The sequence below is a fragment of the Notothenia rossii genome (assembly GCF_949606895.1).
Source record: "Notothenia rossii genome assembly, chromosome: 6".
Classification (NCBI taxonomy): Eukaryota; Metazoa; Chordata; class Actinopteri; order Perciformes; family Nototheniidae; genus Notothenia; species Notothenia rossii.
The window spans coordinates 88,760,403-88,786,560 of record NC_136909.1 but is presented as its reverse complement, the minus strand read 5'-3'; the positions used below and the strand labels follow the sequence as shown (position 1 = coordinate 88,786,560).

The 26,158-nt window shown below is 41.0% G+C and overlaps 1 protein-coding gene across 1 annotated transcript in view; it reads left to right on the top strand.

The window, feature by feature from the left end:
* LOC307044213 (uncharacterized protein) overlaps positions 1-26,158 on the top strand; it is a 305,770-nt gene that overhangs the window by 197,489 nt on the left and 82,123 nt on the right. Inside the window, exon 16 of the mRNA XM_079689294.1 lies at positions 238-411. Coding sequence (XP_079545420.1) covers positions 238-411 — 174 coding nt within the window. The remainder of the gene's footprint in view (positions 1-237; positions 412-26,158) is intronic.

Below are 26,158 nucleotides of genomic sequence, written 5' to 3'. Positions count from 1 at the left end.
GCAAAGTCTTCTTTTGTATTAAACATTAATAAAATACAGTTGATGTAAAACACTCATCCTGTTACTGATTAATGCCATCGTGGAGAAGAGACATCATGAACATTGGCATCACAGATGTGAAGCAGTATTGAGTTGCATATTTTGAATAAGGAATAATATGCGATAAGGCAGTCATTAATGAAAAAGAACACCCTGAAGTTATTGATTTTATGTTGTTGTTTATTATTTTCTCCTCAGACTGAGTGGCTGTAAGCTTTCAGAGAGAAGCTGTGCAGCTCTGTCCTCAGTCCTCAGCTCCCAGTCCTCTAGTCTGAGAGAGCTGGACCTGAGTAACAACGACCTGTGGGATTCAGGAGTGAAGCTGCTGTCTGCTGGACTGGAGAGTCCTCACTGTGCTCTGGAGACTCTCAGGTCAGGATTCATCAATATGTTGAGCTCCCTTTTGAATATGTATTGATATATTGGGCTGCTGTTGCCCAGAAGGGAAATAGGTGATAACCAAGGGGAGGGTTATTGATTTGATCCCCTCTCCCTGAGGTTAACATGTCAAAGTGTTCTTGGGAAAGATACTTGACCTCAAATTATTTTCTAGACATTGTATTGAAGTGTTTGTTAGTTGCTTCAGTAAAAGCCTAAGCTGAAATAACATCTATGATTACTGGATGAGTTTTCTAAGTTCACTGTACTCAAGTTATTTTTCAACCCAGTTGTGATCGTCAATTTTCAGACCCTATGTAACATAATATACTTTACAGTTTTTCTGTTTTGCCCAGGAAAACATGTTATATAAAAACATAGTCCACTTTAACATTTGCTTCCATTTATTTTGTTGTCTCCTCAGACTGAGTGGCTGTAACCTGTCAGAGAGAAGCTGTGCAGCTCTGTCCTCAGTCCTCAGCTCCCAGTCCTCTAGTCTGAGAGAGCTGGACCTGAGTAACAACGACCTGCAGGATTCAGGAGTGAAGCTGCTGTCTTCTGGACTGGAGAGTCCTCACTGTACTCTGGAGACTCTCAGGTCAGGATTCATCAACATGTTCAACCGATGGACTTTTGAATTCCTAACCATTTCAATGGTTTAATTCCTTCTTTTCTCTACCAAAATGATTTTGAAATAGTTATGTTCGTCAAACTCTCAGGTCAGGATTCATCAATATGTTGAGCTCCCTTTTGAATATGTATTGATATATTGGGCTGCTGTTGCCCAGAAGGGAAATAGGCAAGTACCAATGGGAGGGTTATTGATTAGATCCCCTCTCCCTGAGGTTAACATGTCAAAGTGTCCTTGGGAAAGATACTTGACCTCAAATTATTTTCTAGACATTGTATTGAAGTGTTTGTTAGTTGCTTCAGTAAAAGCCTAAGCTGAAATAACATGTATGATTACTGGATGAGTTTTCTAAGTTCACTGTACTCAAGTTATTTTTCAACCCAGTTGAAATTGTCAATTTTCAGACCCTATGTAACATAATATAACATCATTTACAGTTCTTCTGTTTTGCCCAGGAAAACATATTATACAAACACAAAGTCCACTTTAACTTTTGCTTCCATTTATTTTGTTGTCTCCTCAGACTGAGTGGCTGTAAGCTGTCAGAGAGAAGCTGTGCAGCTCTGTCCTCAGTCCTCAGCTCCCAGTCCTCTAGTCTGAGAGAGCTGGACCTGAGTAACAACGACCTGCAGGATTCAGGAGTGAAGCTGCTGTCTGCTGGACTGGAGAGTCCTCACTGTGCTCTGGAGACTCTCAGGTCAGGATTCATCAACATGTTAAACTTATAGCCAGTTAAATTGCGATGTACATTAATGATGGATACACTCATAACCTTTTGTTGCATCTGCTTCAATAACATTTGTTATTGTTTTTTGACTCACTCTTGTTTGAACTTGTGTGTGTGTGTGTGTGTGTGTGTGTGTGTGTGTGTGTGTGTGTGTGTGTGTGTGTGTGTGTGTGTGTGTGTGTGTGTGTGTGTGTGTGTGTGTGTGTGTGTGTGTGTGTGTGTGTGTGTGTGTGTGTGTGTGTGTGTGTGTGTGTGTGTGTGTGTGTGTGTGTGTGTGTGTGTGTGTGTGTGTGTGTGTGTGTTCAGGCTGTCATGCTGTCTGGTCTCAGAGGAAGGCTGTGTTTCTCTGGCTTCAGCTCTGAGCTCCAACCCCTCCCACCTGAGAGAGCTGGACCTGAGCTACAATCATCCAGGAGACTCAGGAGAGAAGCTGCTGTCTGCTGGACTGGAGGGTCCTCTCTGGAGACTGGACACTCTCAGGTATTATAAACATATACAGTGAAGGAAATAAGTATTTGATCCCCTGCAGATTTTTTAAGTTTGCCCACACAATACATTAACAGTCTATAATTTGAATGGTAGGTTTATATAAACATTGAGAGCAAGAATATCAAAAAGAAAATCCAGAAATTGACATTATATAAAAGATAAAAATGTATTTCCATTGAACTGAGTGAAATAAGTATTTGATCCCTTTGCAACAAACAAGGATTCTGGCTCCCACAGACAAATAATTCATCTTCCTTTAAAAAAGTACTCCTAATCAACTTGTTACCTGTATAAAAGACACCTGTCCACAGAATCAATCAATCAGATTCCAATCTCTCCACCATGGGCGAGACTGTAGAGCTGTCTAAGGACCTCAGGGTGAGACTGTAGACCTGCACCAGGCTGGGATCGGCTACAAGACCACCGGAAAGCAGCTTGGTGAGAAGGAGACAACTCTTGGTGCCATTATTCAGAAGAATAATGTGTGTGTTTCTAAATGGAAGAAACACAAAATGAGCATCAATGGCCCTCGGTCTGGGCTCCACACAGGATCTGGCCCCGTGGGGTATTGATGATCATGAGAAAGGTGAGGGATCAGCCAAGAACTACACAGGAGGAACTTGTTAATGATCTCAAGGCAGCTGGGACCACAGTCACCAAGAAACCTATTGGTAACACACTACACCATAGTTGATCAAATCCTGCAGTGCCTGAAGGCCCCCTGCTCAAGAAGAACACGAGAGGCCGTCTGAAGTTTGACAACGAACATCTGAATGATTCAGAGAAGGCTTGGGAGAAGCGGATGAGCTCAGATGAGACTAAAATGTTGATCTTTGGCTTCAACTCGACACGCCGTGTTTGGAGGAAGAGAGATGCTGACTATAACCCCAGAACACCATCCGTCAGGCATGGAGGTGGAGACATTCTGCTTTGGGCTGTTTCTCTGCTGAGGGGACAGGAGGACTTCCCTGCATCGAGGAGAGGATGGACGGGGACATGTCCCGTGAGATCTTGGTCGATAGCCTCCTTCCCTCAGCCAGGACACTGACCATGGGTCATGGAGGGGTCTTCCAGCAGGACAAGGACCCTGAACATACGGCCAAGGCAACACAGGAGAGGCTAAAGAAGAAGCACCTTCAGGTGATGGAGGGTCCTAGCCAGTCTCTGGACCTTAATCCCATAGAAAATGTGTGGAGGGAGCTGAAGCTTCTAGATGCCAAGCATCAGCCTCAACACCTGAAGGATTTGGATCTTCAGAGAGGAGTGGACCAACATCCTTCCTGAGATGTGCACAGACCTGGAGACCAACTACAAGAAGCGTCTGACCTCTGTGTGACCTCTGTGTGTCCAACAAGGGTTTCTCCACCAAGTCCTAACACATGTTCTGCAAGGGGATCAAATACTTATTTCACTCAGTTAAATGCAAATACATTTTTATCTTTTGTATAATGTACATTTCTGGATTTCCTTATTGATATTCTTTCTCTCACTGTTTATATAAACCTACCATTCAAATGACAGACTGGTCCTTTCTTTGTTGGTGAACTTACAAAGTCTGCAGGGATCAAATACGTATTTCCTCCACTGTGTGTATGCCAAGACAAAAACATTGAAGGGAACTAAAGACACGGGATAAGACTCAGGCAGCAGCTCTGTGTTTACAGAGAAGACACGACAACAAGAAATACATCTTTATCATTTTAGATTCTGATCTCCATTTTAATGCTCATTTTAATTTGCTGACCAAAAACTGCTTTTATCATTTTGGCAATAGAGTCAAAATCCATCCAACAACCTAAACACAGCAGAGATCATCCCACTCCTGATGGACACCATCTGCACTGGCTCCTGTATCTGAATTGATTCTGAAGTGCTTCTCCTATTTTTAAAGCACTAAATGGCCCCTCCCTCTTTTAAACACAATGATGAACTATCAGATGTCCTGTGAATTCATCATAATAATAATAATAATAAATGGTATGGTCAAAGCACCTTTCATTGCTCAAAGCAAACCCAAAGTGCGTTGCATGAAAGATGCTTTTAAATAAAGTTCATTGATTTTCCTCTTCAGATTCCAGGTAAGAGAAACACTCATTGACTGCTGCTAGCAGATGCTGAGGGAACACTAACTGAACACTGATCAACTCTTACATCTTATTCTCTGAGAAATAATCATTGAAGTTAATGAGCTTTATTTATCGACTGATCTAAAATGATATCGTGAACATGTAGCTTCATCTGTGGAGAATAACAAAGCTCTGAGTTTGAGAGTGATGTAATGTCCATGTCTCCATGCTGCTCTGACCCCCCCCCCCCCCCCCCCCCCCTTCTTTCAGGATGGAGCCTGCTGGAGTCCGATGGTTGAGACCCGGTCTGAGGAAGTGTGAGTGTGGTTTAATTTGATTCATGAAAACAAAGCAGCCACCATCTTCAAATGTAACCTTCATCATCAAAGTTTCAATAAATGAACAGCTGATAGATGAATAACTGCTGCTGTTCCTCTCCTCAGATTCCTGTGAACTCTCACTCGACACAAACACAGCACAGAGGAACCTCAAACTGTCTGAGGACAACAGGAAGGTGACATTTGTGAGAGAGAAGCAGCCATATCCTGATCATCCAGAGAGGTTTGATTTCTGGTGTCAGCTGATGTGTAGAGAAGCTCTGACTGGTCTCTGTTACTGGGAGGTCGAGTGGAGAGGAGGGGTTTATATATCAGTGACTTACAGAGGAATCAGGAGGAGAGGAGAGAGAGAGGACTGTGTGTTTGGATGGAATGATCAGTCCTGGAGTCTGAGCTGCTCTGGTGGTCGTTACTCTGTCTATCACAATAACACAGAAACAGACACCTCCTCCTCCTCCTCCTCCTCCCCCTCCTCCTCCTCCTCCTCATCCTCCTCCTCCTCCTCTGGTAGAGTAGCAGTGTATCTGGATCATCCTGCTGGCTCTCTCTCCTTCTACAGAGTCTCCTCTGACAAACTGATCCACCTCCACACCTTCAGAACCACATTCACTGAACCTCTCTATGCTGGGTTTAGGTTCAGCTCTGGTTCCTCAGCGTCTCTGGTTCCTCTGTAGGAGGAAGAGTCTCCTCCTGTTCCAGAGACTTCCTCCCTGCTGCCCAGAGAGTTCAGTCTGTTCAGGATCACAGCTGATGTTAGACCAACGTTGTTTAAAACATATATTTCCATCTATTTGTTTTTAACCGTGGTGTACTTGTTATGTGTTTTTACTTATTGTTCTTCTTTATTATTAATAATGTCTTCCTGCTTTGTTATATTTGAATATACAGTCTACTCTTTTCACTTTATCTGCACTATACATCTTTTGATGTAATAATGTAGATTTCCACTTTTCGGGACAAATAAAGGAATTCTGATTCTGAAAATATGCTTTTGCTTCAGATTCAATATCTTCACTGTGATTCAGGAAAGTGCAACAAACATCACTTCACACACAAATACAGATAGAAATCAAACACATGGAAATACAGAAAAATAAATAAGATTTAAAGAAAAGAAAACCTCTGGAGCGCTCTCTGAGCTTTCACTTAGTTTGAACAACAACACGTCTTTCTGTTGTGTTTGCAGTTTTTTTTGGCGAGAGAGATTTAGTTTAACCGTATGACGAATAAATAAAAATTGTAATAATAATAATTATAATAATATTAATAATAATAAAAAGGAAATAGAAATACTATACAAAAATAATCACAATTATAATAGTAAGAAATAATAATACAAAAATAAAAAATAATAATAAACACTCAAATTAAAACAATTAAAAATAAATAAAACAAGACAGTGATACAAATACAAATTAAATACATTTAAATAGAAAGACTTTCAAACAAATATTAAAGTGTTTTTTTTTTCGTTTTAAAGTGTAAAAGACAAAAATATAAATAAATATGATAAAACATTACATAAAAACTTTACAAAATATTATTTAAAAACCAATCATGATAATAAAATACATTCAAAATAAAGATGTGTTGTGTTTTGGTCATTCAGTCGTGTACAAAGCTTTTCTGTCTGCTGCTTTCAGAAAGAGACAGAAACCAGTTTGTGGCTCAGTGGTTAGCGCAGATTCAAGATTCAAGGCTTTCATTGTCACGTGTGCATAGCTACCGTGTAGTTATGACAACGAAGATCTGAGGTCACAGGCTCCCCCATCAGAGCTACACAATAACACAGATAGGCTACAACAGTACAAGTAAATAAAATAGAATATAGTAGAAACAGTGCAGCCCATAACCAGTGCTGCTGTGTGAATGAGAGCTCAAACCCTGAGCCAGGGAGACGAACACATACTGGACTCTGAATACAAATAAAATCTCTCTGGCCAGAACTACAGAAAAGGATAGGGGACACGTCTGCTCCCCCATGAAGTGGAACCACTGTACAGATCTTAACCTCTGCCTAACGTTGGCAGTAACATCATAAACTTCTAATGTACTAAAGACTGGTGTTTACATGGAGTTTGTCCTCGGTTCCCCTCCTCCACTCCTCCGCTCGCATCTCCTGTGGGCGGGACTAAGACGCAAGGATAGGAGTCGAGGAGAGAATTGAGAAAGGGCTATAGGTTTTGAAATATCATTGGGATAACAGGTAGAGGTCGTAGAGACAGGCTTTAATGCCCTCTCACAGTCTTCATTCATAAGACTAGCGTTACGGGGCGGGATGAGTGTCTTCCTAGTTGGTTAAGTTAGAAAGATATTGACAGAAGTTTTTCCATTTTTTTCCAGGAAACTCTGTTAAAGATCCCTTCCCAATAATTCTATTCACAAATACATTTGATCCTGTGAACGCAGCACATACTGAGACTCAGTCCAACCAGTCTGACTGCTAACTGTAAAAAGTGAGGTGAGGACACACACACACACACACACACACACACACACACAAACACACACACACACACACACACACACACACACACACACACACACACACACACACACACACACACACACACACACACACACACACACATACACACACACACACACACACACACACACACACACACACACACACACACACACACACACATACACACACACACACATACACACACACACACACACACACACACACACACACACACACACACACACACACACACACACACACACACACAGGAAAGAGTTCCCTGTGAGGAGGAAGAGGAGTTCAGGCTGATGGGGGTCAGTCTGTCAGGAGGGCTACTGATGTGGAGGGGGAGGCAACTTGAGGGCACTAGGACCCAGCAGCCATCAGAGAGCTCACCTGGGCCTTTGCTCCTGAAACACCTGAGAGACTCTGGCTGCGTTTCATTGGTCGATCAACACGCCCTCCTGACCCCCCCTCAGGAACTCTGATCTAAAGTCTAAACAGTGAAACTCAAACGTCTTAATGCAGTATTCTCACCTTGTTACATGTGTCCTGATAATGAAGAAGTGTACTTGTACTAGACTGTAAAGTTACAACATGTACTTACAGCCAATATCTGTATCTGATGGCATTAGAATATATTCTATAAACTGTCATTCAACGGGAACTGTTTAACTACTTTTGCTGACAGACTTTTAACATATTTCTAAGTTTTCTGTTTTCACAGAGCACATTAAGGTTTTAGTTTCTGATGAAACTGTGAGGGACTCTTTCTCTGTTGTAGTCTTCTCTTCAGGTGTTCTGTGTTAAACACCAGCTGAGCAGGACGGAAGCCATTTTGTTTCTTAGTCTTCACTGTAAAAAAAAATAACTCAAGTCCAAACACGTCAACAAACGAAAAGAAAAGGTGTGTTCAATTCAGTCGGGAAGCTCAAATATGGGCCAAATATAAAAGCTAAAGGTGTTGGAGGAGGAGGAGGAGGAGGAGGAGGAGGAGGAGGAGGACCTCCAGTGGTCACTCTGAGGAACTGCAGCTGGTTTCTGGTTTCTCACAGAGGAGGACGAAGGACTCAGATCTTTAGTTTCAGAAACATTAGTGAAACCACAGTGTGATAATAATCTGTTTCAGGTCCTCTATTCAACACTTCACTAAAGTACAAGTTTAAACATCAAAATATACTTAAAGTGCTAAAGTACTCATTCTGCACCAGTTCATGATAATATGTTTCACATTATTTAATAATAATAATTAATTAATCCGTCTGTTCACTTTAATGTAACAGCTGGTAAAGGAGGAGCTTTTTCTTTTTTAAATAAAGGTCATATACAGTACATTGTGCCTCGTGAATTCCACCAAGGAATCATATTTTAATATATAGTTAAGGCAGGACAATTTGGTGATTATATTTAGTGTTATTAATCTAGATCTGAAACGTTTACACAACATGTTCTTTACATAAGTTATCACATACATGTACTTCAGAAAAAGTAGAATACTTGCTTCTAAGATGTAGAATGGTAGAAGAATAAAGTAGCAGGTAATGAAGTGAACTAAAGTAACTAAAAGCTGAACTGAAGTACAACACCTGAGTCAAGGTGCAGCAGTGAAATCCTGCATCAGCTCCATCTGGTGGAGCTTCCTCTGCTCTGATTGGTCCTCACCACTGACTCAGGACAATAAGCAGACTCTTCTCTGTCCAATCACAAACTACTAGTGTGTTCCTTTATTAAAGGACCTAAAATAATACAGAAAATCAATTTATTGTTTGTTTAAAAAAAAAAAATCAATACATTTATTTTCGTCATCTTTATTTTTTCCCCTTCAAATCTTCTGCTCTGAACTCCAAACACAGTTTCCTGTTGGCTGTTTAAAATGTATGAACCTCTAAAGTTAGTAAACAAACCATGTGAGAAAAGGATACTCGCACTACCCTCTGCCGCCACTAGATGGAGACAGGAGACCACGAATGGATGGCTGACTGCTACAGTAATTTTGCAAACCACTCCAGTTGCTGATGATGAAAGCCACAACATGCAAATGAACATAATTTTCGGATCATTATTTTTTTTAATAATTCTTTATTCTATTTTATTCTATTTTATCCCTCTTGTATTAATCCCATTATTTTTAGTGACATCAATAGGCCTATTACCTGACCTTTAATCTGATCTCTAACTTTATTAGGTTCCTAAATACACTAGGTCCATACTTCTCATTCCTTTCAATAAGCATCAGCAGGCCTATTGTTTTAACTTTTAATCTGACCCCTAAACTTAACCCATTGGGGTTAAATGCCTAAACATAAGTACATTATCCATGCGCTTCCTTCTTGTGAGTGTGCATCAACTGACCTATGATCTCACCTTTTAATCTGACCCCTCAACCTTACCAGCTGGAAGCAGGGGCTTAACTCCAAATTCTATAAAATACATTAACCATCTTTCCCTTAAAATACAACTACTAAACCATTCGGGCTCCTCGCCTAAACCCAAACCACATTCTCTCCCCACTTTTTCGTTCTGACCTTTCTTTCAGCCCCTATCCGGTCGAGCCCTATGTGGGGATAAAGAAAGGAAACGGGCCATAAACAGATACGGCCAAAGCGGCAAGAGGGGGCATCCGCCGTGACCACAGCTACCCTCCTCCGTGTCTCTGTCTTTCAAACTTCAATTACTCTGTCTACTGTACCTTTACACATTTCTGATTCAATCATGATTCCACGCTAAGATAAGAGCCGACACGCTATCTATGGCCCGTGCCCTTCCTTGGATCTCTGTATAACCATGAAGCCGTCGAGCGACATGGGGAGGTCCGGTGGCTTTACTTAACCGATTCCCAGCCAGTGCCTGGAGAAACGGGGGACTTATTCTGAACCGGGGTTTGATTGATTGAATCGCTCGTTTTCTCTGTTCTAATCACAAGCTCCTATTTGATCAGTCTTTAACCCACAATATTTACTCTATCCTTTCCATAGATTTGGAATCTAAGAAAAGAAGGAAAGAATAGAGAACGGCCAATATGACGTCCAGGGAGTACAATGACTTCCAGATTCTCACAAGAATCATCTTTAGGATCCTGCGTACCTACCACCACCGAGGAAAAATTAGGAAGACCATACAGGGCGCAAACAACCTCCTTCCACATTTGTTCTTGGCCAAAGACAAATTAGCAACTACATTTCGGCCCTACACCCCAACGGTAGAAACCTCCCATCTGCTTCAGGGCAATGCCACTAATTGGTTGCAGACTGGCTTACAGATTTCTGATGAGCACCACACTCAAACAATCACAGATCTGCTGTCTAAATGAAGGAAAATGACAGACGGAGAAGAACAAAGGGCCTGGGACATAGCCTGTCATTGGATAAAATCAAAATTCCACACAACAGAAAATTGGATTTTTATACAAACGGCAGAAGACCTCAATCTGATGAACATCAGGATCGATGTACACAGACCCCCCTTTCTGGGGGACATTACCACTCCAGTCCACCAACTCGAGACTGGAGCATCCCGAGGCCTAAGCGGGGAACAACCTCCGGAGAAAAATAGGACACCCTTAGAGCCACCTACCCCCCTAACTATCACCAACAACCAATCAATCCCTCAGCCACAATTAATGGCCAAGAATGTGGTTTTCCCTAACCGAGATTTAACTCCGGTTAGTCCCTCTACTCCGACCACCCGCCCTCCTAGGACTGAGATGCTAGACAACACATCTCTGACAACACACATGTTTCCGGAACCTAGACCGGAACGCTCCAGACCTCTAATAACGGAGGACTTCAATCTTTCCCCTTCTCCTCCGACAAGTCTGGCCACACGCCATGAACACCGGGGAAATAAGAAAAAGAATTGGTCCCTGAACCCTAAACGTGAGGTCCTAATAATTGGGGACTCCAATATCTCCCGTCTCCAACCGATAGAGAATATCAAAATACAGGTGGATAGCTTCCCAGGGGCCAATTTGGGCCAGGCCGCCTTTCTTATCAAACACATGACCCCAACATCAGGAGAGGTCCGAAAAGTTCTTCTGTGCTTTGGCCTCAACGATAGGGACAATAGCAACAGAGCTATCGTATCAAATAATCTGGATCAGCTTTTAGCTTCCACCAGAGATACCTTCCCCAATGCCACAGTACGTATGACAAGCATCAACTACGCTCCGGAACTGTCATTTAGCACCATCAGAAACATCAGAACCCTTAATAAACTGATCATTCAAACCCCAAACTACATACCGGAACTGGAGCGTAAATACTTCTCCACCAAAGGGGACCGTATCCATTGGACCCCCTACACGGCTGAAAAAATGTGGGAACACTGGAAATCATTCCTAAACCTATAAAATAAGCCGAGGGACAGGACTATACTTCGGGACTTGTTAAACAGTAATTTGACCATAATCATTTTCCCTTTTAGAGTTTACTCCTTTCAAGGTAACAAGGCACCTAGAGGGTCTCCAAAACAAGAGGAGTTGAACTACAAAGTAATCCCTTTGGATAGGGGGTCTTTCACATATTTGTATATATTTTCAAAAAAATACATAAAAGGTCAAACTATACATGTTTCCTATTATTCCAAAGTGTATTGACTTGAACTGCACTAAGCAGCCATAGTGGTTTCTCTATAGAGGAGTCTAACTCTTTGTTTCCTTTTTTTACATCCTTTTGTTAGGAATCCTCTATGTACATATATACACTCCTTTTAGAGTGTCTAAAGTTAAAACTATACATGTTTCTTGAGTATATTTCCAAATCTATCTACTGGTAAGGAACCAATCACTTTAAGTGTTTCCTGTTAGGGGAGTCTAACTAAAAAACATAATCCTTGATAGGGGTCCTATATATTTTTTAGAGAAAGATAAAATATAAACACTATATATATTTGTTCTCATATCTTCCTCATCGTTTATTACTTCATCCCCTTGGATAGACTAGACAGAATTTAGTATTATTGTGATTATTTCTTTATAGTTTTCCTTTTTGAAATAAGATGTTAGGGAATGACAAGTTATTGTTATTTCTGTAATACTTAAAAAGTATATATACGTTGATTGATCATTTTCTATTTAATAAAAACACCAAAAATAATTGGATTCGGTTTGTTCCTTCCCTCCCTCCTTTCTTCTTAGTAATGATGCTGAATAAAGATGCTTATTTTTTACTCAACTACAGGTTTAATATACAGAACACAAATAATAATTACAGTAGGATGATGTTTATTAATTACTTTCTTATTCTACATATGACATAATAATAGGATTCTCTGCTCACTACACTTAACCCAGACCTTTCCCCTCTCAGGCCTTCCGGGGTCCTGCCAGAGGGTAGCAGGTTTACAGAGAAAGCCTATTCCGGCTAAGGGAGAGTGGAAGGTATGCACTGCCCAACTCCTGACCTCTGAACTTCTCTAACCAGTATCCCACCAGAGATACACCTCTTTCTCTCCCTCTCTCCGTCTATCTTCACCCTATTTCTAAAAGAGAACTTTTAATAGGTGGGTCGCTTAACCCTTAATACAACTACTTTATTCCAATCCTTTTTAACTCTCTTACTTATTCTAAAATAATACAAAAAGCGGTTGACTAACTAATTTTATTAAGTGAAGGCGCTGTAACATCCGCTTTATTCACTCCTAATATTAAAGACTTGTAATACGCAAATGCAAACATAACCTCTCTGAGAAGTAGCCTATTTAATTTTGGGATTCTTTTTCTATAAAAAGGATCTATGTATATTTATTTATTATAAATGATACCGTTTGGTTTCACCTTTATATAGACACAAACAATAAAAATAAAAAAAACAATAAAAAGTCTATTCCCCTCAAAAAGGGTCAGATAACAACCTCTACCGTGCTACCACGGAGCTAATAGAGTGCTAACGGATGCCGTCATGAGCTCAGGAGTATATGAACCATGACCCCGGACCGGATGTTGATACCATTAGCCCACGGCTATTGGGGAGCGACATGCTATGCTAATGATGCTACTGAAAACACGAGTCAAAACCTAGGGAGGCTAATGGCTATGATTGTTCTCTCTATTTGGAGAGCTTTTTATGCTGCCGTTCATGAAGATTGCACTGGACAAATAGGAGCGTCAATAGTACATGACCCTATAAACCTCTTTTTAAAAAAACATAGTACTCTCTCTGTTTTTAGATGAATGACAAACTATGGCAACTTGATCTTCAGATAATCCTGGTTTTTTTAGACAACAAAACGGATTATTTTGACTAATATTTTGGGTTTTTTTCTGATTCAAAGACCATTTGTCTTTCAATTTTAACCACTAAAAATAACCAATAAAGTACTCTTCCCCTTCACAAGCTTAATCCAAAGGAACCTCTCCGGTCACTCAGGGTTTATGACAATCCCTCTGGTATCCTTTACAATAATAATAAATTGTTTTTAATAAACAAACCATGTGAGAAAAGGATACTTGCACTACCCCCTGTCACCACTAGATGGAGGCAGGAGACCACGAATGGATGGCTGACTGCTACAGTATTTTTGCAAACCACTCCAGTGGCTGAGGATGGGAGTCACAACATGCAAATGAACACAATTTTCGGATCGTTTAGTTTGAAAAATAAATCTTTATTTTATATTATTCTAAGCTGACCCCTAAACGTAACCAATTGAGGTTAAATGCCTAAACATAAGTACATTATCCATGCTTTTCTTTCTTGTGAGGGTACATCAGTAGACCTATCACCGTACCCTTTAACTTAACCGATTGAGGTCTGGTGCCTAAACATAAATACTATATCCGTACTTCTCATTCTTTGTAATATGCATCAGCGGGCCTATCACCTTACCCTTTAACCTGACCCCTAAACTTAACCATTTGGGGTCATATGCCTAAACATAAGTACATTATCCATGCGTTTCCTTCTTATTAAGTATACTTCAGCTGACCTATTATCTTACCTTTTAATCTAACCCCTAAACTCAACCATTTGAGGTCATATGCCTAAACATAACTGCAATGTCCATACTTCTCATTCTTTGTAATATACATCAGCAGGCCTATCACCTTACCCTTTAACCTGACCCCTAAACTTAACCGGTTAGGATCTGGTGCCTAAACATAAATACTATGTCCATACTTCTCATTCTTTTAGTATGCCTCAGCAGGTTTATTACCTTACCTTTTATCTGACCCCTAAACTTAACCAATTGGGATTTGGTGCCTAAACACAAATACTAGGTCCATGCTTCTCAGTATTTTTAAATATACAACAACAGACCTATTACCTCACCCTAATCTTACCCCTAGACTTAACCTATTGGGGTTTGGTACCTAAACATAAATACTAGGTCCATGCCTCTCATTCCTTTTAAATATACATCAGCAGGCCTATTACTTTACCTTTAATCTGACCACTAATCTTAACCACTCTGGCTCTTTGCCTAAACCTAAACCACATTCTCTCCCCACTTTTTCATCCTGATCTTTCTTTCAACCCCTTTCTGGGCGAGGCCCTTTTGGGTGTAACGTAAGGAAACGGGCCATAAACAGATACAGCCATTGCGGCAAGGGGAAGGCATCCGTTGGTAACCACCTACTAACCTCCCTGTCTCTGTCCTTCAAGCTTAATTACTCTGTCTACTTCACCTTTACACACTTATGACTCAGTCATGATGCTGAGCTAGGGCATGAGCCGACACGTCCTCTAGTGCGCGTGCCTTTCCTTGGATCTCTGTATAACCATGAAGTCGTCGGGCGACATGGGGAGATCTGGGGGCCTTTTCAAAAACAAAGACCACAGAGCATTGAGAGCAGTGTTGGGAAAGTTCACTTTCTACATGAACTGGTTCAGTTCACAGTTCACACATTTTTAAATGAACTAGTTCAGTTCATAGTTCATAATTCAAAATGTTGAACTAAAGTTCATGGTTTCAAAAATGAACTAATTTATAGTTTATAGTTCTTTTTTCAATACGTTGCTGCGAGCTATTATTTGTCAAAATGATTGCCATAACCCATATAGAACCACAGACAGCAATCAGAATACTGGCATTTCCATAACGCTTAGCTGCCGCCCATTCAGTCCACACTATAGCAGCTGCAGCTTTCATCTCTACATTATATTTTCAAAAACATGAGGAAAAACATGCTGCTTGAATGGTCTTTATTAAGTATAATAATGTAAATATACTTAAAGTACCAAAAGTGAAAGTAGTCATTGTGCAAACATATAACATATAAACATGTGCCGACATAACTCTGTACTAACACAACACGAGGTAGGAACCAGGCTGAGGTATGAAACTAAGGTTGTACCTCAAAGTTCAATATTCAAAGTGCAAAACATTTAAACATTAATTCTCTTTTCATTAAGTCAGTCGCATTCTTTTTTTTTCCTGACTTGTTTGCCCAAAGAACAAAAAGTTATATAACTTGGGTCATAACTTGGGTGCAATATTCAGCCCAAATGAATGAGGCAAAAAAGGTAAAAAAAATTAGGTAAAAAAACCCCAATAACTTAAAGAGTCAGTCAGAGCCCAAGGCCCATGGACAGTACTGCTATTACTTTCTGTCCAGTGTGAGTGAAAATACTGAGTGAAGATCTGTCACCACTGGTTACAGTTCAAATAAATAACTAAAATAACTAAATCACAAATAATAATTTGTGAAAATAAAAAAAGAGTCCAAAAGTGTGCAGGGGCAAGGACATTGTTACTTTCTGTCCATCCTGAAAAGGCCTTATCTGAATGAAGATCCTCTGTCACTGGTCACAGTGGTCTGGTCTCTCCCTGGTGGATCTGCTGTTTCGGTCACAGTGGTCTGGTCTCTCCCTGGTGGATCTGCTGTTTCGGTCACAGTGGTCTGGTCACTCCCTGGTGGATCTGTTGTTTCGGTCACAGTGGTCTGGTCACTCCCTGGTGGATCTGCTGTTTCGGTCAAAGTGGTCTGGTCACTCCCTGGTGGATCTGTTGTTTCGGTCACAGTGGTCTGGTCACTCCCTGGTGGATCTGCTGTTTCGGTCACAGTGGTCTGGTCTCTCCCTGGTGGATCTGCTGTTTCGGTCACAGTGGTCTGGTCACTCCCTGGTGGATCTGCTGTTTCGGTCACAGTGGTCTGGTCTCTCCCTGGTGGATCTGCTGTTTCGGTCACAGTGGTCTGGTCACTCCCTGGTGGATCTGCTGTTTCGGTCAAAGTGGTCTGGTCACTCCCTGGTGGATCTGTTGTTTCGGTCACAGTGGTCTGGTCTCTCCCTGGTGGATCTGCTGTTTCGGTCAAAGTGGTCTGGTCACTCCCTGGTGGATCTGCTGTTTCGGTCACAGTGGTCTGGTCTCTCCCTGGTGGATCTGCTGTTTCGGTCACAGTGGTCTGGTCTCTCCCTGGTGGATCTGCTGTTTCGGTCACAGTGGTCTGGTCTCTCCCTGGTGGATCTGCTGTTTCGGTCACAGTGGTCTGGTCACTCCCTGGTGGATCTGCTGTTTCGCTCACAGTGGTCTGGTCTCTCCCTGGTGGATCTGCTGTTTCGGTCACAGTGGTCTGGTCTCTCCCTGGTGGATCTGCTGTTTCGGTCACAGTGGTCTAGTCACTCCCTGGTGGATCTGCTGTTTCGGTCAAAGTGGTCTGGTCACTCCCTGGTGGATCTGCTGTTTCTTGCTTCCTGTAAAAACAAAAACAAGATATGCTCTGACTGTTATTTGTATGCAGCTCACCTCTGCACACCAATATACTCATCTCCATTAGCAATACATTGTACTTCTATAGCCCAAAAAACAGGTCACAACAATAATATATCTACCTTCAAATATTTTTGTTGGCATTCAAGATCAGCTGCTTCTCAAAGTTGTCATCTCCCAGCCGGTTTCTCCTGGGCCTGAATGAGATGCAAGAAGAAGAAGAAAGAAGAAGAAGAGAAGGCATTTTAACATCATGATTATTGTGGCAAACATTGTAACAGTAATCTGTATTAAAGGAATTGTGTACTGAGGCAAATGGCAATTACTGAAATAATTAGATGAGGAATATAATCACAGCTCATCCCTACCTGAAGATTTGACCACCGATGCTGAAGAGCCTCTCTACCGGAGCGCTTGAGGGCAGTGCTGTGTTTTATGAACAGCCTTTTGAGTTTTGGAAACTGCATGTACTCATCAAACCCATCTGTGGTTGGGGCATCCAAATACGTGTCCACTTCAGATTTTTGAGGAACCTGAGGGTTTCTGTTAAATCTGAAGAATGAAGCTGCAGGATCTTTCTTGTTACTTTCCCCACTGGACTGGGTTTGACCTGAGTCTCTTGCATCCGAGTCATCAGAGTTGGTTTGCAATTCTCTTTTCAGCATCAATCTGTACTGCACATGTTTCTCCTCATCTTGGACCCAGTCAAGCTAGAATCTTGGCACCAGTATAGCGGACAGTATGTGCTCCCTCTTCTCCAGAAGACCTGCCAGCCTTGTGCTCAGTGACTGCAAGATGCTCTTTATGAGGGGACGGCATGTAATGAGACCCTCTGCAGCAGTGGGTTTTGTGCTCTCATCAAAAAGGTCATTCATATGACATTGCAGTTGCACAATGGTTGGAGCCAGGTACCCAAGAAAGATGTTCTTCTCTGCTTGGAGGATGTTTAGTGCAAGTGCCAAAGGCCTCATCACATCCACAAACTTGTGTATGAAGTTGACTTCATCTGGTGAGAATCGACGAAAGCCAAACTCATCACTCACATCGTGCAGGAGCAGCTTGTCATGTAGGGGAGTGGCATCATTTGCAGAGGTGACCTCATCCACATTCATTTCTGCCTTGGTAGTTAGTGTTGCAATGCGAGACAGTCGCTCCATGGAAAGAAATACAGAGTTCCATCTTGTGTCATTTGGCGCAACAAAGCTAATCCCAAGCTTTTCCTCCACAGTATCAGAAGCCTTTGAACTCCGCTTAACCTTGTTCCACAGAGCAGATGCTTTTGCAAAAACAGCCCTCGACATTGCTTTGTAGCATTTTTCAATTCTGTATCTTTGGCCACTAGATTCAAGGTGTGAGCCATGCACCTTCTGTGAGGGGGGAGAGAGGGATGATCCAAATCTGACAGAGGCTCAGGCTCCATCTGGTCATCTTCATCTGAGCTCTCACTCGCGGCAGCAAAGGCTGAATCTGGTTCATTGGCATCTTTACTTTCAGTTTCATCAAAGTTGACCACTGCACTGAAAAAAAAGGCAGTTGGATTAACATGATTTTAATATGGAAACCGGTCGCACACATTAAAAACATGTGTACTCAAAACTATTCCATTATGTTAAAGACAAACAACTATGTTATGTCAAAGAAACATGAAATTGTTATGTTAATGTGAATATTTCCTTTAATACAGATATATTCATTTACCCTATGTTTAACCAACATTACTTTTTATGTTCATTATAGGCTTTTAATATGCTCATTTAACTTGTACCTGTTAAAGCCACATGAATGTTTTGTTTAAACTCCATGCTATAGTTTTCTGTTTAATCTACCTAGTGCTCAAGGGGTACATAAGATTATTTATTTCATGTGAATAGAGGCATGTCGTACATTCTTCTACGGGATCCATCCTAATCTCTTATATCTACAGCATTTATCATAACATTTTAAAACAAATAGTCAATAAAGACAAACACATTTCTTTGAACAACATTCATGTATTTTTCTCAAAAAATAAAAAAATATTAACAACCACCACACATCCAGATGAGCTTTTGGTTTTTCCATCACGCAGCCCCAGGAGAATTAACAAATACATTGAAAATAAAGAAATAGAAGAAATAGAAAAAGTTTGTGATGCATGTACATATACATTATTGTGTTAGAACAAAGCAAGCAGGAAACTATTCTCCCGACCAAAAGAAAGGTTTATTGGGCCAAATGGCAAAGAAAGGCTTATTTTTGTAACTCATTCATAGTAAACAATTAACAGAAAATGTCAACGCCTAGCCGAAAAAAGGAAATGTTCTTGCAAATCCATTATTTAAATAGTACCCTGCTAATATGAAAGGGCACTTTAATACAAAAAAGCAATGGCATTGCTTTGGAAAAATACATGACAGTATAATAATGGCCTGGTTTCTCACCACGTATGCACTAAAGAAAGTATTACAAATAAAAACAAGAACTGACATTTTGAAGTAGTGCAATTAGTACATTCTGAAACACATGACAAGTGGTACATTCTGAAAACACATGACCCCAGGAAAAACCCACATTTCTGAAACATGCAAATCAATACAGCAAAAAGCATGAGCAAAGGAAGTGCAAGACAGTTGTATGGATGAAAGTCCAGTATGAATGCTGTAAAAGTGCACAATGGTCCATGGCAACAGCTCACTCAAACAGTTTGTTTTTAAACGCTTGGGCTTTCTTGGAGAGCATGTTGCCGTCTAGCTCCATTAACATTTGCTGGAGCACTTCGAACGTGCACTTCAGTTTAGGGGGGTCGTTCAGGTTCATTGCATACATTAGTCCAAACAGCATGGTAGCAGCTAATGCAATGTTGTCCACATCAGTTAGTACCTGTTGGCCTTCCAGGACAATCTGTCCTCTGGTCTCATCTGTCCTCTGGTCTCATCTGTCCTCTGGTCTCATCTGTCCTGTGGTCTCATCTGTCCTCTGGTCTCATCTGTCCTCTGCTCTCATCTGTCCTGTGGTCTCATCTGTCCTCTGGTCTCATCTGTCCTGTGGTCTCATCTGTCCTCTGCTCTCATGGTGGAATTGTGTTTGGCAACATAAAGTCCCACCGTAATCCCCTGAATGGACCGCAGAATGACGTCTTCATCTTCTGCCTGCAGAGCGCACAGTCACAAAAGGAACAGAGTGAGATCTAACAAATCAATACATATATATACCCATTACTAAGTCCCTGTGTCTAACAAGTACATTTGGTCAGATTTCAGTACTTTTAAGCCTCCTTGTTATCTGATATACTCCTGTCTGACCTGATAAAGAATGTTTCATTTCCTGTATCCATTTTAAATTAAAAGCCCTCTAGCTTTTCAGTGTAGTCTGGCTATTAAACCAAAAACAGGGATGTTCACTTACTTTAGGCTGTATACTATGTGGTGTTTCAATAAATACATATTTTAAAGCCAAACAAAAAAATCAAAAGGTCAAATATTACTTCTACTGACCACAAACTCTCTCATTGAGGTACACACACAGAGGTACACACACAGAGGTACACACACAGAGGTACACACACAGAGGTACACACACAGAGGTACACACACAGAGGTACACACACAGAGGTACACACACAGAGGTACACACACAGCCCCTTGAGAAGACAATCCCGGCCTAAATCGACATCATCAACCTAAGTGAAGGGGAATAAGAAAATAAAGAATCTGTTTTGCTCAATGAAATGTGTACACTATTGACTCGATGTATAATTTCCTTAAAATGAATTCTTACTTGAGTCATGTTTGACATAATACAGTTCAGACGCTGGCCTATCTGTCCTCCTCTCTTCTCATAAACCTTCAGAAGTTTGTCAGACAGCACATCCAGCTGAGAGAGAAATCTTGATTGGAGGGGCAGGGTTGTTATACGCTTAAACTCCGCATTTATCAAAGAAAACAAAATATCACAGTCATAAAAATCATGAAATCATTTCATTTTCTAAAGATGTCATGATTGTAGTTGTGTGCTTGCCTCAAAACGATGCAGAGAAACTAGTCCATGCATTTGTTACTTCAAGGCTAGCTTATTGTAACTCTTTATTATCAGGGCGTACCAAAAAGTCAGTGAAGTTGCTTCAGCTGATTCAACATGTATTGACCAGAGCACGGAGAAGGGACCACATTACTCCTGTTTTGGCTCTATAGTGAGAATAACTTTTTATATCAAGTACGAACAACCAGGTTAGACTACATTACATTTCATTTAGTTACGTTTTTTTCCAAAGCGACTTAAAATAAGTATTACTGATGTAAGACTACATATAAGAAACACCCTTATAGCCATGTAAACAAACAAAACATGATCACTTTGTGAAGGAGGCTTGATCGCAGAATGTTTGGCTTTTGCCTCTCACTTTCTGAATCACTTTTGCCTAATAAATTAGAACATGTGTATATCCCTGCAATGTTTGCAGTATGTAAATGTTATGAATAAATATTCAGAAATCGTCAGACTAATATCAGTTTTCAATTAGTTAAAGATCAAGTTTAAGTTAGTCAAGTAAATCACAGAAAACATTTGAATACTCACCATTTACTACAGAGCCTTTGGAACAATGTTCAAAGCAAGGCTGAGGTCAATCTTCTCCACACCAATTACCTATCACAGAAAAACTGATTTGAAATTATTTCGTTATTCACACACAAATAAAACAAAAATGTTCTGCTCCTTAAAGGCGACATTTACCATTTAATGATGTAACTTTAGGTTAATATGAACCGACTTCGGCCGAGATGGGCGCCTCCAGTGTAAAAAGCTACAGTTGCCTGTACAGAGATGTTTTCACCTCATGAACCCGAGCGCGATAAGTTCACCCAAAATTAAAAATAAATATCAGCGCTGTTTGAGCAACAGCCAACCCGATACATCTGGCCATTGTTGTCTGGTGTTCTTTATCAGAAAATACTTCTTTATAGAACTCGGCACAACAAGGTTGGTGGGTGATAGCCGCCGTGCTGTTGAGTTGCAATTATAACTTCCACAAGCTGAATGTTAAGACTCAGTAGCTTGGTGCTAAAGCTAGAATCAGTGGATATGTATTTTGCCGTTTAGTTTTCCATAGCACTCATTCATGCATATTTTACTTTTCCTCAGGACACTGACCATGAAGAACGATTGCTGAGAGGTGTGTCTGTGGCCATCCTCACCGTCATTGAAGATGATGATCATATCGCCAAATGTGCGAGACGTGGCTGTTGTGTGGGAATGGACCATTGTACTGCATGACCTGCCAGACCTCTCTACTGCCTTTCCTCTTCGGCCTACTTTATGCAATGAACATGGATTATCCAAAGGAGATGAGGTATACCTTTGAAGCCATTCAGACTATCTTTTACGAGCTTGGCTCTCGATGCTCACAGCGCATAAGGTCTCGGAAAACAAAGCTTTTGCTGTGAATGTTAATGGGGAAGCCAGATATGACTTTAATCTATGTTTCACCTGTTCTAGTGCATCGTGGTTAGTGCTCATGTAAAACCTCACAGCATTCATTTCATTTTAAGCATATAAGTTCTCTTCTGAAATAGGGAATCAAAGAATGTGTGGATGTGTAAGTTGCCAGTTCAAAAGAGGGGCATATCCAGTATTTCTACTGTTCAAGTTCATTGTTAGTGATCAGGTAAAACTTCAATGTATGTACATGCTTGCACATGCAGTCATTTTAAGCATGAAGTCCCATTTGCCTGTGAAATTGAAATGTGTGGAATTGTGAGTTGCCAGTTGACAAGAGGCACTGGATTGTAATTATTATATTTGTTTATTTTTAAATTCTTTGATTGTGATGTGCTGAAGAGGCTGAGGCCTAATCTATCACAATGATGTCAGGCGTGTGAATCCTATTTTGACCTGATGGATAAAAGCAGAAGCAGAAACGATCCTCAGAATCTGTGTTCAAAAGGCCATCATCATTTTCTGTTTAAAACAGCTTTGCTAGATGTTTATTATGTCAATAAATGTCCTTAACGTGTGCTATGTTGCAAAACGTGCATTTTTTCAAATCCATATCTTCAGCATGTGAAGAATGCATGTTATCAACGTCTAGCAAAGCTGCTTTAAACAGAAACTGATGATGGCATGGGGTCTGCGAGACACAGAGGAACTCAGCCTGAGCACACACACTCTCACAGCCAGGCTGTGTGTGTGTGTGGAAATCCGTTACGTCACTTTACTCAGGAAGTAAACAATGGAAAAAGAGAAATGTCCACCGAGGCGTTCTGGGGCAGCATAGACAGGTCTTCTCTGTGTTAGAGTTTTACTCCCTACAGGGTGTACTTTGAGGGTTTGTGACTCTGCAGACCGTTAACATGCAGAAAAAGCTTCATAAGTTATAACACACAAGGGGACGGGTAAGAACCAGGAAAGCATGACATGGGACCTTCAAGAGAGAATGTTTTTCGTGCTTGTGGACAAAAGATGTTACAAGATGTTCATATCATTGAATCTGAATAAAGAAACTGAATAAATAATGGGCTCTTTTTTTGTTTGTTGAATTTAGTTTATTTTCAATGTCCGACATCAATGTTGATTGCAGCCTTCAGAGTGACAATATCTCAATGTTGATTCAATGACTTTTTGCCATCTGGGAGGGCTCTGATGTGGGCTAAAGTATTGTTAGAAACTGATCAATCTGTTCATAGTACTGGCAGCAGGGTCTCTGCTGTTAGCAGGGTCTGAGACTCACAGAGACCCACAGAGCACCATGCAGCACATGGCTTTTCTACCCAGGAATAAGTCTTTGAAAGGCGGGGAAAAGTGGTGATAGTGATAGCAGAAATAGTGATTACAATGCAAAGAGAGTTTACCCAGAGAACAGGTTGCTCCACAGCACTTTACAAGCCAGGAAAAGTGATTGAATCCTGGGTATACATGTTTTAAATAGTCTGATACCTCCAGGGCGCATCACCGTATTTTACAAGCCAGGGAAGGGCCTGAATCCTGGGTAAACATTGTTTAATTGTTTAAGTGTTTTTAAATGTGTGGAACAGTGTTTTGTCACTTTCAAAACTCTCCCGTCATTGACCGGAGAAATGGGGTCGATGTTGTATTCAATCTGACCGTTAATATTCCAGTGAGACGAAGTACGTACAATGACCGGAGTGATCCCATGTTAATTTTGTCCCAAAACCGGAGCATTCCATCACCCTAATTTACGAAAAACCCCACCCGGTAAAATTTGACTGGAATCTGTCCGGATGGTGTGGCTCAAGGGGTCAATGGATGTCTAAGAGTCCGAAAGTTGACAATCCCCAGCATGACAAAATGAACTTTGGTGTGAGGCAATAGGAACGGAAATGTGGGTGAGATGGTGGAGATAACACACGTTGGAAGGGCGGTCGAGAGGATGTTACACCAGAAATGAGAGTGAGATACCTGTACTCATCTCAGAGGTACATATTGTACTTTTTACTGGACTACACTTATCTGACAGCTGCGGTTACTCTACAAAGGAAAAACCAGATCACCAAAGAGCAGTGAAGAGATCACTTTGTGTTGTTTTAATGAATATAGTTATTCAAGCTGTGTCCAGGAAGCAGAACTCTACACAACAGAGGCTGCAAAGAGTTCAATCGGACATTATTCTGCAAAATTGCAAAAAAGTAATGACTTCCTGTTTTGATCAAACGCACTGCAGGTTAGTATAGCAGGAAACTCTGTTAAAGATCCCTTCCCAATAATTCTATTCACAAAAACATTTGATCCTGTGAACGCAGCACAGACTAAGACTCAGTCCAACCAGTCTGACTGCTAACTGTAAAAAGTGAGGTGAGGACACACACACACACACACACACACACACACACACACACACACACACACACACACATACACACAGGATAGGAAGCGCCTTCACTTCACTTCGTCTGATGGACGCTGAAGTTGATGAAGCTCAGACGAGGCTGCTACTGATGAATCTCACGGCTAACAGTTCAGTAAGTAGAGCTGTGATTGGTTGATGTTGTTGATTGTTGTGGTCGCAGAAACGCTTGAGTTGATGAACGTGTGATTGTTTAAAGCTGGGAAACAAGATGGCCTCCGAGCTGTGCGAGCAGAGAGAGAGCGCAGGTTAGTTTAAAGAGTTCCCTGTGAGGAGGAAGAGGAGTTCAGGCTGATGGGGGTCAGTCTGTCAGGAGGGCTACTGATGTGGAGGGGGAGGAAACGGTAGGGCACTAGGACCCAGCAGCCATCAGAGAGCTCACCTGGGCCTTTGCTCCTGAAACACCTGAGAGACTCTGGCTGCGTTTCATTGGTCGATCAACACGCCCTCCTGGCCCCCCCTCAGGAACTCTGATCTAAAGTCTAAACAGTGAAACTCAAACGTCTTAATGCAGTATTCTCACCTTGTTACATGTGTCCTGATAATGAAGAAGTGTACTTGTAATAGACTGTAAAGTTACAACATGTACTTACAGGCAATATCTGTATCTGATGGCATTAGAATATATTCTATAAACTGTCATTCAACGGGAACTGTTTCACTACTTTTGCTGACAGACTTTTAACATATTTCTAAGTTTTCTGTTTTCACAGAGCACATTAAGGTTTAGTTTCTGATGAAACTGTGAGAGACTCTTTCTCTGTTGTAGTCTTCTCTTCAGGTGTTCTGTGTTAAACACCAGCTGAGCAGGACGGAAGCCATTTTGTTTCTTAGTCTTTACTGTAAAAAAAAATAACTCAAGTCCAAACACGTCAACAAACGAAAAGAAAAGGTGTGTTCAATTCAGTCGGGAAGCTCAAATATGGGCCAAAAATAAAAGCTAAAGGTGTTGGAGGAGGGGGAGGAGGAGGAGGAGGAGGAGGAGGAGGAGGAGGAGGAGGAGGAGGAGGACCTCCAGTGGTCACTCTGAGGAACTGCAGCTGGTTTCTTGTTTCTCACAGAGGAGGACGAAGGACTCAGATCTTTAGTTTCAGAAACATTAGTGAAACCACAGTGTGATAATAATCTGTTTCAGTTCCTCTATTCAACACTTCACTAAAGTACAAGTTTAAACATCAAAATATACTTAAAGTGCAAAAGTACTCATTCTGCACCAGTTCATAATAATATGTTTCACATTATTTAATAATAATAATGAATGAATCCGTCTGTTCACTTTAATGTAACAGCTGGTAAAGGAGGAGCTTTTTCTTTTTTAAATAAAGGTCATATACAGTACATTGTGCCTCGTGATTTTCACCAAGGAATCATATTTTAATATATAGTTAAGGCAGGACAATTTGGTGATTATATTTAGTGTTATTAATCTAGATCTGAAACGTTTACACAACATGTTCTTAATGTAAGTTATCACTTAAATGCAGGGGCGTGGGAAGTAGGGGTGCTGAGGGTGCTGCATCACCCCCTGGTGGAGG